Source organism: Necator americanus, chromosome III (genome assembly GCF_031761385.1).
Source record: "Necator americanus strain Aroian chromosome III, whole genome shotgun sequence".
Lineage (NCBI taxonomy): Eukaryota > Metazoa > Nematoda > Chromadorea > Rhabditida > Ancylostomatidae > Necator > Necator americanus.
In genome coordinates this window covers 1573211-1589018 of record NC_087373.1, presented here as the reverse complement: position 1 = coordinate 1589018, position 15808 = coordinate 1573211, and the positions used below count along the sequence as shown (strand labels likewise).

The 15808-nt window shown below is 41.6% G+C and overlaps 2 protein-coding genes across 3 annotated transcripts; one reads left to right on the top strand and one right to left on the bottom strand.

Moving 5' to 3' along the window:
* Positions 1 to 266: 266 nt before the first annotated feature.
* RB195_008313 (uncharacterized protein) lies at positions 267 to 1432 on the bottom strand (the record flags this gene model as incomplete). Its single annotated transcript, XM_064194749.1, has 4 exons — positions 267 to 317; positions 1091 to 1231; positions 1356 to 1370; positions 1430 to 1432. 4 exons carry the CDS (start codon positions 1430 to 1432, stop codon positions 267 to 269), a joined length of 210 nt encoding a protein of 69 aa, XP_064045894.1.
* A 1523-nt stretch (positions 1433 to 2955) lies between these two features.
* Positions 2956 to 15484, top strand: RB195_008312 (uncharacterized protein; the record flags this gene model as incomplete). 2 transcript variants are annotated; one of them, XM_064194748.1, is made up of 18 exons in its annotated part: positions 2956 to 2958; positions 5570 to 5794; positions 6712 to 6941; positions 6995 to 7115; positions 7273 to 7365; positions 7842 to 7929; positions 8002 to 8111; positions 11197 to 11297; positions 11354 to 11560; positions 11793 to 11895; positions 11994 to 12105; positions 12530 to 12660; positions 13213 to 13293; positions 13349 to 13456; positions 13687 to 13783; positions 14591 to 14753; positions 15135 to 15275; positions 15340 to 15484. In XM_064194748.1, 18 exons carry the CDS (start codon positions 2956 to 2958, stop codon positions 15482 to 15484), a joined length of 2259 nt encoding a protein of 752 aa, XP_064045892.1. The 2 variants fall into 2 exon arrangements, with proteins under 2 accessions (XP_064045892.1, XP_064045893.1); XM_064194747.1 differs by lacking the exons at positions 2956 to 2958; positions 6712 to 6941; positions 6995 to 7115; positions 7273 to 7365 and adding an exon at positions 4532 to 4672 and having other exon boundaries at positions 7842 to 8111.
* Between the last annotated feature and the right edge of the window lie 324 nt (positions 15485 to 15808).

The following is a 15808-nucleotide window of genomic DNA, read 5'->3' as shown; positions in this document are numbered from 1 at the left end:
TATCTCATCCCAACAAACTATCGAATCGTTCGTTAACCATGAAAGCATAGAATTCCGGGCTGAATGAGCTTTTTTTTTGAAAAGAAAGGAAATAAACATAGTTGACAACCGTTTTCTATCTGCCCACAGTGTTCAGCAAATGTCATGCGCCCACTGGCACAATTTTTAAGAAAAATGGATTAGTTCTTTAGTATATTGTACTAAACAATTATGACAGGAACATGTAAACATTTCTATTTGTTTTTCAAGATTTCGTGGTTTTCTAATTAGTCTTGAACCGATTGTGTGTCCATCACTTTGTAGCGATAAATTACAGCCTGAAAATAATATATCAGTTTGCTTACTTTAGGAAAGGAAATGGAGTACATACGGGGCAGGGGAGAAAATGTAGTTGGGGGATGGGGGGGCAGTCAGTGGCGTTCTTATTTCTCAACGCTTTAACTCACTTTTTTCTCTTAGTACTCACTTTTTTCTCTTAGTAACTTTAGCTTACATGTCATAGGACCTCTAAGACTAATGCTTAGGCCTTAGGGCCCGAGTGATTTAATTATTTACGTCGAGAAATAAGGGCGCAGAGTGCACCTCCCCCAATAACATTTTACCCCGGGCCGTTACTTATGTTCGCCCGTAGCGAACGCTTCGACCGAGACAGATTAAAGGCATCACCCCACGAATCTGAGGTGGTGCAGATTTCAGCTGGAGTATTCTTATAAGGGATAGTAGATTATGGAGAGGAGGGTGATTCCGTCCATCTCTTCCTAATTGCCGTAAAAAATGGCCCGGAAGATGCGGCGCCGTACAAGGCTGGCGCGCTCCAGTCGAAGTCCCTGTAGAAAATAGTGCGCAGAAACGCCTGCAGCCGTATCTTCCGGTCATCTATCTTTTTACAGCAATTAGGAAGAAATGGACGGAACCACCCCCTCTCCATAGTCTCCCATTCCGTATACGAATACTCCACCCGAAATCCGTACCACCTCAGATTCGTGGAGTGATGCCTTTAAGGAAGCGTGCGAGGACTACCGCGGTTCCATCGCAGTCCGCCAAGACGAATATAAGTAATGTCGACTGTACTAGCTATAATTTGACGTACCTTTTCTTCGAGGAAGTTCACCTCACGTTCCACTGCCTCCCAGATTTTTTCACGTTCTTGGCACTCTTTACGCATTTTTTGCATTTGCGCTTCGATTTGTTTCAACCTTGTCACTACGTCCAACAAATTATCGAGGACATTCTATACTGATGAAAATAATAGACACAAGTTATTATTGACTATGTAGTTGGTCACCAAAGAATTCAATAGAAACATATATTCCACGAAGCTCAACAGCATGGCTGTACTTTCGAAGAAAACGTACCTTGTCTTTTTTAGGCTGAAAATTGAAACTATAGACTGACTTGACGCTGGACAAAAACAAGCATGATGACCCACCATCCGTGATGATCTGGAAGAATGAAGTGACCACAACTCCACTTAAAAGAAGGAGAAATAACCTGCATTGGGATGATATGTGGTAAAATGGATCCAAATATAAGTGGTTTCTATCGTTCCGCTTAGACTTCAGGAACGAGAAGTAAAAGAAAAAAATTACCATCACTTGTTTGTACTCCGTTTAATTCTCCTAGTATGGAGATCCAAGCTGATTTAAATTTAAATCAATTTAGATCAATTTAAAAAAAACAACCAAAACATTCCAGAATTCGGTTTCCAAACAGCCCAAATTGACGATGCTACCGTCTCTGCACGAATGGATAGGTGTAGAATTCACGACAATGACTGTAATCACGCCCAATTCTCTACGGTGATTAATAAAAACGCGTAAATGTTCAGCAGTGTTTGCAGCGGCGTGGCCGGTCCGCTGGTTCTGTCGCACGCGCAAGAAGTTGCGTCGTTGGAGACACCAGAGCTACCAAGGCTGTTTCAGGCGCCTTTTCTGGATCACTAGGCGGAAGTGAGCGTGTTCATACGTAATCACACCTCTAGCACTATTTATTTGGGGAAAAATTCCAACACCAGAATTTTGTGATCCGCTCTCTTTAAAGACATCACCCACAAATTTCGGGTGGTAAGGGTTTTAGGTGTATTGTGCTTATACGGGGTCGTAGATTATTGGGAGGAGGGTGAATACGTCCATTTCTTTCTAATTGCTATAAAAAACGGCCCGTAAGGTGCGGCACGTGCGAGTCTGGCGCGCTCCAATCGAATTCCTTGTAGAAAGCGCCCCGGGACGCTCGAAGCCATATCTTCTTCTATCTTCTGGGCCTTTTTTTACGCGGCAATTAGGAAAGAATGGACAGAATCACCCTTCTCTCCATAATCTACGACTCCGTATGGGCAGAAACCACATGAAACCCGCACCATCACAGATTCGTGGGGTGATGCCTTTAATGCGTGCATTCTCACATCACAACGTCGGTTAGGTGCCAACTAGAAAATCTAGATTGAACTACCGTACCTTACTATATTATTGAGGGGCGTATATTGAGGATGTGTGATGTTTACAGACTCATCCTTGCTACAGGTGCTACAGATCGTATCTAAAGCTCTTGGAGCTCTTAAAACTAATATTACCAACATCGTACCGGAATTTGGACGTAGAACGAATAAGCGGAGATCTATCCGGCCTAATAATCGTAGTTATTCTTGAACAGTAAACAAAGGTAATTTTAGCTGAAAGGTGATTAACTAACTATTTCAGAAAGGTGATTAATTAACTATTTCGTAGCCATCCCGCAAATAGAAATGACAGCTTCGATAATGTTTTCCGATCGATTTGAAGAAAATGACACATTCTTGTTGATGGTTTTTCCCTTTGCGAATGCCATTCCATCGCCGCATGTTCTTCGAAAGCATACGGTCAGCTGATCGCGCTTAGGAAACAACATTAGCGCTTTCCTTCTCTTCTGACCCTCGATCTTCTGTACTCTTCTGCTTCATTTTTTTTCCAAGGATAAGACATGGTAAGTCGTCCTCATTTTGGTTACCACTAAGAACCTCTATAAATACTGCGGTAGCATAGTTTTGCACAATTCCACAAATGATCGATCTATGAGGAAAAATCTATGAGGAAAATCTATGAGGACTGAGGAAAAATATCGCTTACAATGGATTAGATTTGAGAAACTCTCGATTTTTAAACGCAGCATATCACTGATCAATTGATGCGGTGCTGAAATCCCAGGAAAAACATAGAGTTCGTGTCTTTAGATTTCGGAAATGAGCGTGGACCCGCTAAATTCCCCTAGGGTCCTAAAAATCTCGTGGGAATCGCTCTGATTCGTACGAGACACGTTAGAACGCCTCTCTATGTACATGCTCCAATCCCCTCAACAGCCTATTCATTGGTTTTCCTTGAATAGGCTGGTGAGGAGACCTCGTTAATCTTCGACCACTCGCACGTAGACGCGACGCGTACGTAAGGGTGGCACGTTGCAACTGTTTCCGTAGGAAGGAACGCCATCTTCCACGCCGTTTTTTACGACGACTAAAGGAAGCTTCGTTTCTGCAATTCACAATCCGAAGACTATACTTTTTTCTGGGATTTTGGCATCATATCAATTAAGTGATGCACTACCTCTTATTCACTATGATGTAGCCCAGAAGTCGGTTTTTTTTAATAGTAACGTAGCCGCCTTTATATAATATACTCATTACACTTTATTTGTGATCCATTTCCTAATAGTCTGTCTTACCTGCTCTAATTATCAATTATTACTTTTGTCGTTTAATAAACAATTTTTTTGTGCTCTTTTGTTCCAGAAATTTCGAGAACTTCGCCTGCCGCAACGCAACTTTCAATTTCTAACCTGTGGAAGATCCTTCTAAGATAATCGTAACAGATGCAGCGACAAAAAGAGAAAAGCTTTTAAAAATCCTCCCACCTTTATCGACCCGCGGCAATGGGAGGTATACACCCAACCATCGTGGAATATATGCAGTTAGTGACTATCCGCTGAGACGTATAGTAGGGTCAAAACGACATGAAGCACGTACGCAATTGCGGACGCGACTTCTCTCGAGGCGCTTCGGTGGAGCGTAGCGGCTATGAGCGTGGTGAAATCCTTGCCGGCACCATCCATCGCTGGAGCCTGTGACGGTCCCAACTCGGTCCCAACTGCTGCCTCTACCGCGCCGTTTCGAACGCGTACGCAAATGCACCCCAACTACCCTAGTGATTCATGTCAGTTCGACCCGACTATATGCTGTAACGTTGTTAAATCGCGATTGTGCCGCGTGCCGCCGTTACATGTGCGTCCCCAACGAGTCCACAGTAGCCGTCTGCGTGTCGGGACACTGCTCTACTTTGCCGTCATGTAATGTTACAGTGTAAGTCAGAACTTCTCCACAGAACTGATCCTTCCGTTGACTATTCTGGTTCTGAGCCGAAACAAACTAATTCGAGGTTAGAGCGGATAAAGTGCGTAGCGTTGATCAGCCCATTTGGAGATACGCCTACGCGTTCGACTTCAAGTCTTCAGGATCACAGAATACAGAATCGTCTATTGAAGAAAGGGCGTCCAGTGTTAAAATGAAATGAGTGCTGACCCGATGTGTCAAGCCAGTGTGTTTATACTCATGAAGAAGTCCGATATCAACTTGTTGACCGCGGAAAGACGAAAGGCCTTGTTGTCACTAGAGCGGCTTCGAACCATTGATTGTAGTGCCGCAGTCAAAGTACTTCTTACCGCTGCGCTAAACCTTCCCTCGAGCAAAATTGAGTACAATCGGGGCAAAACGACATGAAGCTCGGTGCAGTTGCGTAGGCGGCTGCGCCGGTACCGAGGCGGTCGAGATGGCGGTTGGAATCGACGTGGGACCACTGCGCAATGCAGCGATGGTCCCTACTCGACTCTAACCGCTGCGCTCTACCGCGCCGTTTCGAGCGCAGCAACTTACGCAACTGCGTCGTACTTCTTCATAAATATAGATGGACCAGGCACATTATGAGAAGAATCGACGATAAATGGACCAAAAGAACGCTGGAGTGGATCTGAAGAAGAGCTAAACGGCCTAGAGGGAGTCCGCCAACGAGATGGGGAGATGTGTTCGCTGCACGAGTGGAGTAGCTGAGAGCACAGCTGAACACGACTCATGGGTTTTCTCAACGTCAAGAAACTTGAGATCATCTTGGATGATGACGGAGAGGGGACGAAAGGACTGGAAAATACGTTGGAGCCCGCAAGTGCAAGGCCGGCAGTTTATTGAAGACAGGACATCTATGTATAGTACGGTCAAAACGACATAAATAGCGTGGTGCAGTTACACCAGCTGGTGCTGGAATCGTTGTGGGACCATCACGAAGTACAGAGAGAAATTGTCAGCAATGGTCCCCTGGATTTTAACCGCACGCTACGCTTCATCGCTTCGAGGGCAGTTGGTTCCATAGCTGCGGCATGTTTCATATCGTTTTGACTCTACTATATCTAAACATCTCTATCTAAGTATCATGTTCGCGTTTTTGAATCATGTGCACAATGTGTCACGATAGTTATTTCTTGGATTTCCTTTTACATCTCCTCATCTTTATAGGTAGGCGCAAGCTTTTAAATTTACTGAGCTTTCAATTTTCAGCTGTCTGATGCTCAAGTTGACTCAACCGATAGTGGAATGGATGAAGAAACTAAAGTGAAGGAGGCGCCGCACCAGGACCCAAACTGCAGCATCGACCACGAGAATGCCAGCGGTGTTCCTGTGATGGCGGACGTCTCCGAAGAAAAACAAAGGGACGAATCAGTTGATAGCCAAGCAGTAATCGACGAACGTGAACGGCTAATAAAGGACGACGAACAGGACCAGGTACTCATTGTTGTCTACTAAACCTGATCAAATTCTTTTTTTTTTTTTTGTGAACAGTTCCTGGAACACACTGCTCACACCAGTTTAAAAACCTGTGTTCCATTACTTCTGCACCGCTTTGTGCGCACCCGCTTACGGAACTGCACCGTGCTTAATGTTGTTTTCACCCGACTATACGTCTGTGCGATGAGACCGCTGCTTAACATCACCTTCGATCGTGAAGAGACCCACCTGTTGGATTGCTTCGTCCCGTTTTGTTTGTGTAAACTTCTTTTGCAATATTTAAAACGTGCTGAACGAGCTGTATGTGAGTGAAGTGCCAATTTTGGGTAAAATGTAGTTGTTGGGTGGGGGAAGGCACTCAGTGGCGCCTTATTTCTCGAAAAAAATAATTAAATCATTCGAGGAAACCCAATTAAGCAATAAGCATTGTTCTTAGAGGATTTATGACATGTAAACTAATGTTACTAAGAGAAAAAAGTAAGTTAGAGCGTCGAGAGGTAAGGACGCCACTGAGTGGCCCCGTTTCGCTCCATAACTACATTTTCCCAATTTCTCCGGGTTATTTCAATGTTCGAGCGGAAAGCTGAGGTTGGGTCAGAACACAATTGCGCAAGCGAGTTGCAAATTCTCTTGCTTACCTACTATTTCAGTTGAACTTTTCAATTAAAATGACTGTCAGAAATTCACCCATATGTTCTATGTTTTAAATAATCTCTAGGGAGAGCAAAGGAAGTTATCTAACACTTTCACTAAGTCAATCGTGTGATGAACTCGATCCTAATTTTCTTAGCATAAAGTAAGGATTTGTATATTGACCTTTCATCGACTCTTTACTATATTACGTCCACACATCTTCAAGTTAGCTGGTCCTGTTTCTTCTGTAAGAACATTATTACCTTCCTCGTCGGTTTCAGGTTGCTTCGTGGATAGCGACAATAGCCGGTGGAACCCAATTTTTCATTGATTTTATTTGTTATGGAGCACTTGACTTTTATTCACTAATTCTGCTCCAATTTTTGCGCATATGTGGGATAATCTATCATTGCTATAATTGCGAAAATGCTATCCATGAATGCCAGGAGGTTCTTCAGGGACAAAATTCAACCAATGAAGACTCTCACCCTGCTGAAACTGAGGAAAATATGTATGTTTACTCTTTTCAAGAGTTGAAATGTGTGGAACATCGTAAAGTCCTAGAGAATCGCCAAGTGGTGTTATCATTAACGTTTTCGACACGCTTTCAATGATATGTTTTTCATTGGATGAACTTGACGACGGTAACAGGTGCATCAATCATGAGAAATTTTTGTACAAGGAGGTGAGTCCTTTCTGGTATCTAGATTTCTTTTTTTTAAAGGTGATTTGAGAATACAAAGATGTAGGTTATAACAGAGACATTCATGACCTGCAACATTATTATATTTTTGTTGACTGGCGTCTTCGTAGTTTTTTTTTAAACCGTACTCCACATTTAGGCATTTTCATCACTCGAACGCTTGCGCTGTGATGGGATGCTTTGCGACGTTGAGTTGTCTGTTGGTGATCACAGGAGCATTTCTGCTCATAAGATAAGAGATTTGAAGCTATTCATTCAACTTTCAACTTTTTAGTTCACGTCCCTTTTTTGTTTGAGTTACATTTGGGGGAAAATGTAGTTGGGGGGAACTCGATTCGGTCTTTATTTCTGGAAGCTCTATCTTCTTTTCTTCTCTTGGTAACTTTAGATCACATGTCATAGATCCTCAGAGACTTATGCTTAGTTTTTAGGAACCCAACTGACTTTTTACTTCCAGAAATAAGGACGCGTTTTAGTGTCCCCACTCTACACTTTACCCTACATTTTTTTGTGAATCTGAATTGTGAGCAAGTCGTATTTCACTGTTTGACTATAGAGTTTTTTTTTGTTATTTCCGAATAGTTTTTTTTTTTAGGATACTGTCTACTGCACTAAGAAGACCATCTCTACTATCATAGATTATCATAGTAGTGAACTAAATTAAGAATGTTGAATACATCGCACGTTTCTGTTATCTCCTTTTTCCAGATAGTGTTGGCTGCTGTCATCCCATATTTCAGAGCAATGTTTACTACAGAGATGTTGGAACAGAATAAGAGGAAGATCATCGTTCAAAGCAAGTTTTTCATCTCAATCCGTAACGATTCGAAACTCCTTTTCACATTTGCAAAAGCCACTAGCTTCTCAGATCTTGACTTCGAAATATTGGAGTTATTCGTTGTTTACGCCTACTCTGGTCGGCTTCATATAACTACGCAAAATGTGTTGGAAGTTATGGTTGCTGCTAATTTCTTTCAGGTACTTACTTTTGCTCGTTCGTTTGGTAAAACGTAACGCATTTCAATTGGTCGTTGGATACATTGACAAGGACTTTTCTCTGTTAAAATGTAACAAAGAACTAAAAAACAATATCGAACCTCTTATCCACCTTGAGTGTATCTTTGTTGATTATCGATATGGATTTTCTTGTCGTAGGTTCCCGTAGAATCGTTCAAGTCTTCTCGCGCACCTTTAATGGCTACATTTGTTGGTGTAGAATCTTTCATTAAAGATTGAATTTGAAAGATATGAGTCTAATTCTAAGGATCGTTTTATTAATAGCAGGTCCAGACACATTCAATTTTTTTTCCAAAAAGGAATCTTCAAGCGTTACCGATTTCAGTGTTTTTATCACTGCTCGTTACAGTGCAGAAGCATTGATTGGAACTCAATGCTCTGCAAAACCTGGCGAGATATGTAAAGTAATATAACATATGTTTTAGCAACTCCTTAGAAATGAAAGTGCGGGAGAATGTTGCTGGAGATTCCCCAGGGGTGCATAGAAAGCTGGACGTCACAAGGCGTGGGATCAGCGTGATTACTGCGTCAAACGGGACGGGCTCCGCACCACGAGACAGTTGAATGAAAGGAAAAAGACATTGGGGCACGTAGCAGAGTATGCTTTGCAATTCGTGGTGATCACACACCCTATTAAAGCATCACTCCACGAATCTGAAGTGGTACGGATTTCAGGTGGAGTATTCGTATACGGGGTAGTAGATTATGGAGAGGGGGTGATTCCGTCCATTTCTTCCTAATTGCTGTAAAAAGATAGATGACCGGAAGATACGGCTGCAGGCGTTCTGGCGCACTATTTTCCACAAGGAATTCGACTGGAGCGCGTCAGCCTTGTGCGGCGCCGCATCTTCCGGGCCATTTTTTACGGCAATTAGGAAGAAATGGACGGAATCACCCTCTTCTCCATAATCTACTATCCCTTATAAGAATACTCCACCTGAAATTTGCACCACCTCAGATTCGTGGGGTGATGCCTTCAAGAACCTGTAATGTAATGTACATTATAAATCGCGGTGACTTCAGTATAATTAGTGTCTTCGAATAAAACTCGGTTAGTTGCAAGGCTGCGTGGTACGTCCCCAGGTGGCGGATAGGGGACTGACTAAAAGCGACAGCGTGTGTGCTCTGAGACGCTGGACTCAGGGGACGGACTCCCTATTTCTGATGTTTCAACATTTTACGGATGTTATACTAATAACAAAGAGACTCCTGACTCCGTAGGAAAGCCTGGCATGGTAGCGCCAGGAAGGACGGGGTTGCAGAAGTAATCTTGGCTACCAAAACAGAAAAAGACTAGGATGGCGACCTGTACTTATAACTCATGTACGTTTGGATCAGAAGAGGCCGTTAATGGTCTGATGATGTAAGCCGAGAAGATTAAGTACGGCGTCATCCGACTTGCCGATATGAGATTATGTCAGCCACTGAACGCCGTATATGAAACTGGAGGAGAACATTTATCAGGAGCATGCGACAGTAGCGGAGTTGAAGTAGTTGGTGTCCTCGTCAGTATGAGTATGGTAAAGAACACCGACTCTTTCGAACAACTTACAACTCGGATCGGACGTCTGCGGATGAGAAGATGTGGTTCAACGCCAGCTTCGAATCTCTTCTTCGCTTACACTCTTACATCAAGCTACGAAGAAGTCAAGGCTTTTTATATGGTCCTGGACAAGTTTTACAGAGGAGACCATACCTTCTACAAGATAATTGTTGTCGCTTACACTCAAGAACACACGTCCAAGCTCACAAGGCATTGAAGAGAAGCGGTAAAGGAGGACTCTAAAGAGAGAAGGGTTGGCTGACTGCAGAGGCGTGAAAAACATTCGAGATACTCCTCGAGAGTTCGCCGATCGCAAGAAGAAGATGACCGCAGTCTGAAACCTAAATGAAACAACCATCGAGAAGGGGAATAAAAAAAAATCATGTTACTTGTCTGCTCTCCATCTGAGGAAAGATGGACATGTCATTCCAGAGGTTCCTCCATCCTAAGTACGACATGCTATCTTGTCGGTAAGAAATCGTACGACAGCCGGTCCCAACAACAAGATCAGAACATCTGAATAATCTCCCAACACTTGTCTGTGTAGACTCTTTACACGTTACCTGTCGGAACGCAAGGTTCCAAAACAAAAGAAGATCAGCAAGGCCATGTTGTTGCATGAGAAGGGAGATCCAGATGATATTGGCAATTATCGCCCAACTTGCTTACTATTCGTCATTTACAAGCTTTTTACAAGAGTGCTCCTCAACGGGATTGAAGAAGTGTTAGATGAAGGGTAGACTAGGAAAAAATTACTGGAGCCTGCCCGACCAGTTCGAAGAACAGCGGGAGACAATGTAATCAAAAGTGGTATTTATGTTCGTCTCAATGCCTATTTCTTTCAGTTACCTTCTGTATTATACTGTAGCAGTTCTTTCTATGTATGGTCTAAATTTCGAGTTATGTTAATTGGGAGTACACGTGGAACTGTTGCGAATGTTACCTTCGTCCTTAGGGTTTTCACACCTATGTGATAAGCACCACTAGCGCCGGACGTAGTGGAATTTCCCAAAGCGTCCCAGTCGCATCAGGACAGTCTTTAATTCCAAGAACACGAAGGGGTGGCCATAGAGGTGCATAGAGTGAGGCCATGAAAACGTTTTCTTGATTTTCTTAGTCCAAAATTCCATCTTGCAGCACTGAGTTTAGATACTAGATTTATGATCTCCAGTAGCAATTGGGACGATGTGGTTTATTCATTTGCGGATACATGCCGCATTGACAGTAATATTACATAATTTTGTTTTTGGATTCCTCAAGGAATATCCCTGTTCATCGCAGATATCTAATGTTATAGATCATTTCTAGACACCTTAGATAATTTCTTTTGGGAAATTGACACAATGCTTCATTGCATTCAGTCTGTTCTTGGTCACTTACACTGGACCGTTGTAGCGAATAGCAACTACTAGAATCGTTCAGATCTGGCACATAGCTCTATAAGTTGTCGCTTGCCAATTTTCTTTGTTCAGCTCCCACATTGTTTGACAGCATCTCTTACAGCTTGATAATATTACTGACAACTGCGGCACGTACCTTCAACGTCGGCTGCATCCGTCTAATGTGTTGAGTGTTCATGCGCTCTGTTCAGTACTGAACTGCAGGTATTCCTAGTATTGTTGTGATGGTCTCTTATTCAACGCAGCACGCATCACTCCAGATCACTGGTGTACGTAACCGAAAGATTCATCGCGAAGTACTTCACGTTAGTCTGTCGTTGCGAACAATTTCTCCAACTTTCTATTGATAGTGTAACCGAAATATTGTGCATGGATGACCTGTATGTGGAAACGGAGGGAAGAGTGTTTGAAGCTGCTTTAGCATGGATAGAACATGATTCCAACCATAGGAGTATCTTCATATCCAGGTAAGTAGGCTTCAGCAAGCATATGACTTATGTGCACTCACTTACAAAATCCTCTTGAGTCCCTTTTTTCTGCGTTATTTTAACGTGAAATTTTGCTGAATGTAATCCGATTGCCTCCACTTGTCTTTTTGTGGCAAATTATTTCGTCATATAAAATAACAAGAGATGTAGAATTACCACCACTGTATTTTTCCGAAATATGGTTATTTGCCTAGGATTTCCGATTCTTCAGGATCCTCGACTGTATCCGTCTTAAAGCGTTGGCTCCGTCATTTTTAGTGACTCAAGTTGCTGGCCACGAATTGATTCGGAATGATTCAAATTGCAAGCAGCTCGTATGCTTCTATTAATAATCTCGTGTTGAGAGTGTGTCTTTTCACAGTGATTATCAATGATGCAACTTTCTTTTAATCCATATCGTTTCCATTTTTAGGTTGAGGAAGCGAAAGACTACTTTTTGATTAAGACCGAAGATTCGTCGATCAGTCCTGGGGATGTTCAGCCACGCGTCTGTCATGATCCGCCTTGCTTGATCTTAGCCGTAGGTGTGCGAATAATGGCCGTAAATGTCTGCAATCACGAATTTTGGAGCGTCTTCACGACATTATTATTGAACTTTCAGAAATTTTTTCATTGGACACGTTACAAATACGTTATGCCATTTCTAACTTTAAAAGAGTCTTTTCTAGGGTGTATGTTGGATATGCAGTCCATCCTTTTTGAATTTAGTAAATCTTTTTGAACTATTTCTTTTTTGATTCCACGTTCCACTTTATTAATTTCATCTATTCCAAGGTAATGGAAGTAATAATCGTTGCTGCTCTCGCTCTATTCTTTGTATACCATTTTGTGCATGTGTTTTCGCTGTGATTCGTGTTGCTAGGTGTACCGAGCGTTTGCACTTGGTTGTTTCCAAATCCCAGTTGTTTGTATATCAAAATTCATGGAAACTGTAAGTTTTGGTTTCAGGTGGGGAATCAGAAGGAGATTTCATTTGTTCTGAAATTGAGAAATATAACCCCATCACAAGACAATGGGTTCCGTTACTGCCAATGCTCTCAGGTCGCACTGAAGTAGGTGTAGCAGTGCACGACGGGAAGGTAAGTGTACTATTGCTGTGCTTATATATCTGAAGTTAGTTCTTCTATCAGAATTGATTTTTTGCTCCTCCATATTTCACTGGACATACGGAATATCTGTTTTTAAGAGATTGTTTTGATTTCGATGTTCTCTACAAGTAGTGAAAGGAAGAAAAAAGATGGGATTATTTTTGTTTATATTGCTTAAAGATGGGTTTGTTTGCTAAATTTGTGTTTGGATTTGTGCACTATCTGCATGCTACTTGAGCCTTCAGTTGGCGCTGCATTGTTATCGAATTTTAATTTCAAATTTTTTTCTTCTCCCATCTTAAACGAATTTTGAAGTGAAGCAGTGTAACACAGCTCGGCGTATCTTGTGATATCACGTAGTGAAAAATCTATCATTCTTCTTGTGATAACATTGATGAATTTTCGTAGCAATTCGAAGGGAATTTTGCACTTGAGTGAACAACAATTCACTTCAGCTAGCTCCTAAAGAATGATATATTTCGAGAATTTCCAAATGAAGTAAAGAATTGTTTCAGCAATTTTTCATCATTTTCCATTTTCAAGATCTATGTTGTTGGTGGACGAGTTGAGGGTAGCTCGGGGCGGGTTGAATGTTTCGACTGGAACTTCAACACATGGGCTGAGGTAGTACTCGTTTGACATCATTTTGCACAAAGAAACCTATCTGTTCTCTATTGAGTTGGCTCGAATGCGAACACCTCGCCGCCTGCATTCGGTTGCTTTTCTGAACAATGAGCTTTATGCTTGTGGTGGAATCTATGGTAACAACTCCTTGCATTCTGTAGAAGTAAGCTGAACAAATTATTCTGAAGCAACTTTAAAAAGGAACTTATTCTTTTTGATTTTTTGGTTTATTAAAAGGTGCTAAGTGATGGGACAGGTACAATTCGTCTGTTCCATTCTTTTGAAATTAGGTTTTTTTTTTTAAAGAATTTCCGGAGAGGTTTTCCCACACTTCGTATTAACACTCTAGAGTGCTTTTTTAAACTCCCACTGTCTATCATTGATCTTTTGAAGGTGTTCTCTCCAGTTGAAAACAAATGGAAAGCTTGTGCAGAAATGTCCACGCAGCGGTGTGGAGCTGCAGCGGCTGTTCTGGATGGGTGTCTATATAGTTAGTATTTTACAGAAGTTTCTTTTCGACAACACTTCGATTCTAGCACTTGGATACACTGAATTTAGTTTCGGCGATGACGATTATTACAGTTACTCTTCGCACCGCTTACCGTTCTAGACCAGATTGACTCGAACTTTGTTCAAATTCATTTATCTCAATTATATCAGCGCGCCATAACCATAGTGTTCCATGCTTCAGTTCTCACAACATCATAGTCACATTTGGTAGGATCAAAGCGGGATTACTGTCTCACAATTGCAACCAACCTCGTGTTGTCGTAACATGGAATTGTTGGCAACCTCGATTGATATCGTTGCCGTCTTATGATCTAATAGGAATCAAACATGGGATCGATTTTAGGTTGTGGAATCTGTTCGTTGAGCATTTTCGGACGAACGAGTGCTTTCAGAGTTTTTTTTTTCTTCAAGTTTGGAGCCATTACAAGGGATTTTTGGAAAACAAATGTGTGCAGAGTTTTTGCATTCGTCAAGTCATTTATTTCCTTTTTGTAATTTGCGCATAATTGACTTATTAGACGTTTTATTTCTTTTTTTCACATGACTTTCGCATGTTTTTTCTCCAACATCACGCTATACGTGTTAGCTTGCTGGTAATAGACAGAGAAAAAACTTAATTTTGTGCTTGACAGTAGTTTTTCGTTTGGGTAGCGCTCATTATCGATGATGTAGTATTCGACACGCCACATCCTCGTATTATTTTGGATAAACACTACCTGGTTTTGTAATATAGCAGTACGGATGAAAAGGATAGTTCGTTAAGCACAGTAGACATTTGAAATTTCAGTGATTGGTGGCAGTAAAAGGACGGGTGAAGGGACGTCACCATTGTCTACTGTCGAGCGATATTCTCCTAGTGAAGGGAAGTGGGTGACAGTCGCTTCAATGAAGTCACAGAGGATGTTTTGCGCTGCAGCGGCATTGAACGGTAGAATCTACGTATGTGGCGGGTTCGTATTTCTGTGTACAAAAAACTCTTTCGTTGGAAATATCTTATTCATTTTTAGCTGTTTTATATCTAAATACAAGCAGTTGATGGTTTTGCTACGATTATTTGTAGCATAGAAAGGTATTCTTCGACTCCAAATTTGACTTCTATTTCAAACACCAATATACGGTCCAATAAAATCGATTTCTCATTTGCTTTGTGAAATGTGAGAAAATTATTTTAAAATACAAACGTCTTGGATGTCAAGTTCTACACTTGATCTTTTTTTACGCAGAATCTTAAGGTGAGCAGGCCAAAAAACTCCTGATGTTAATGCTCCCTTTGTTCGTGTCATGAATTTCTGGGGACTGGTTCTATGCGTCCTCACATCTTACGTTTTCAGTTCTAACATATATGAGACCCTTAACACTGTGGAATGCTACGATCCGAAAAAGAACGTTTGGGTTTCGGTGGCTCCTATGAAAGTCGGTCGCTACGCATTCTCTGTGGTCGCGTGCGATAATGCGATCTACGCGATAGCAGGGTCAGTTTTCGAAAGTCATCTCTAGTGGTGGATGTAGAAGTTTTATGTTTCTTTTTGTTTCCAGCAGAAATAGTTCTACAGTGCTGTGTTCGACTGAAATTTATAACGAAGACACGAACGAGTGGGAATTCGATGCTAACCTAACTCGTGGCAGAGCCCACTTCGGAGCTGCGGTGGTTCCGGTTTCTCCCGGTTCTTTGAGTGTTTAAAGTAGGAAGGCAAGTGTTCACGACAATATTCTTTTTCTATTTATTGCAAGATACTCGTTATTCACTTGATTTTTCTTGAAATTCTGTAGATGGTATTTTCTGTGTATTGTGATACCCGAATAAGAGAGGCTTCATTCGTTTTTTCTCATCTATTGACAGTAATATCATGAAGCTGTTCGATTACACTAAGCTCTTTTTTATCACATCCTTTCATAATTATGTATAAACTTCGAAGCTTTTTTGTTGTTCTTTCCAATTCCGCTAAGATGTCAATTCTTCTCAACAACACACATTAACTAACATTTATTCGATCAAACATTATCC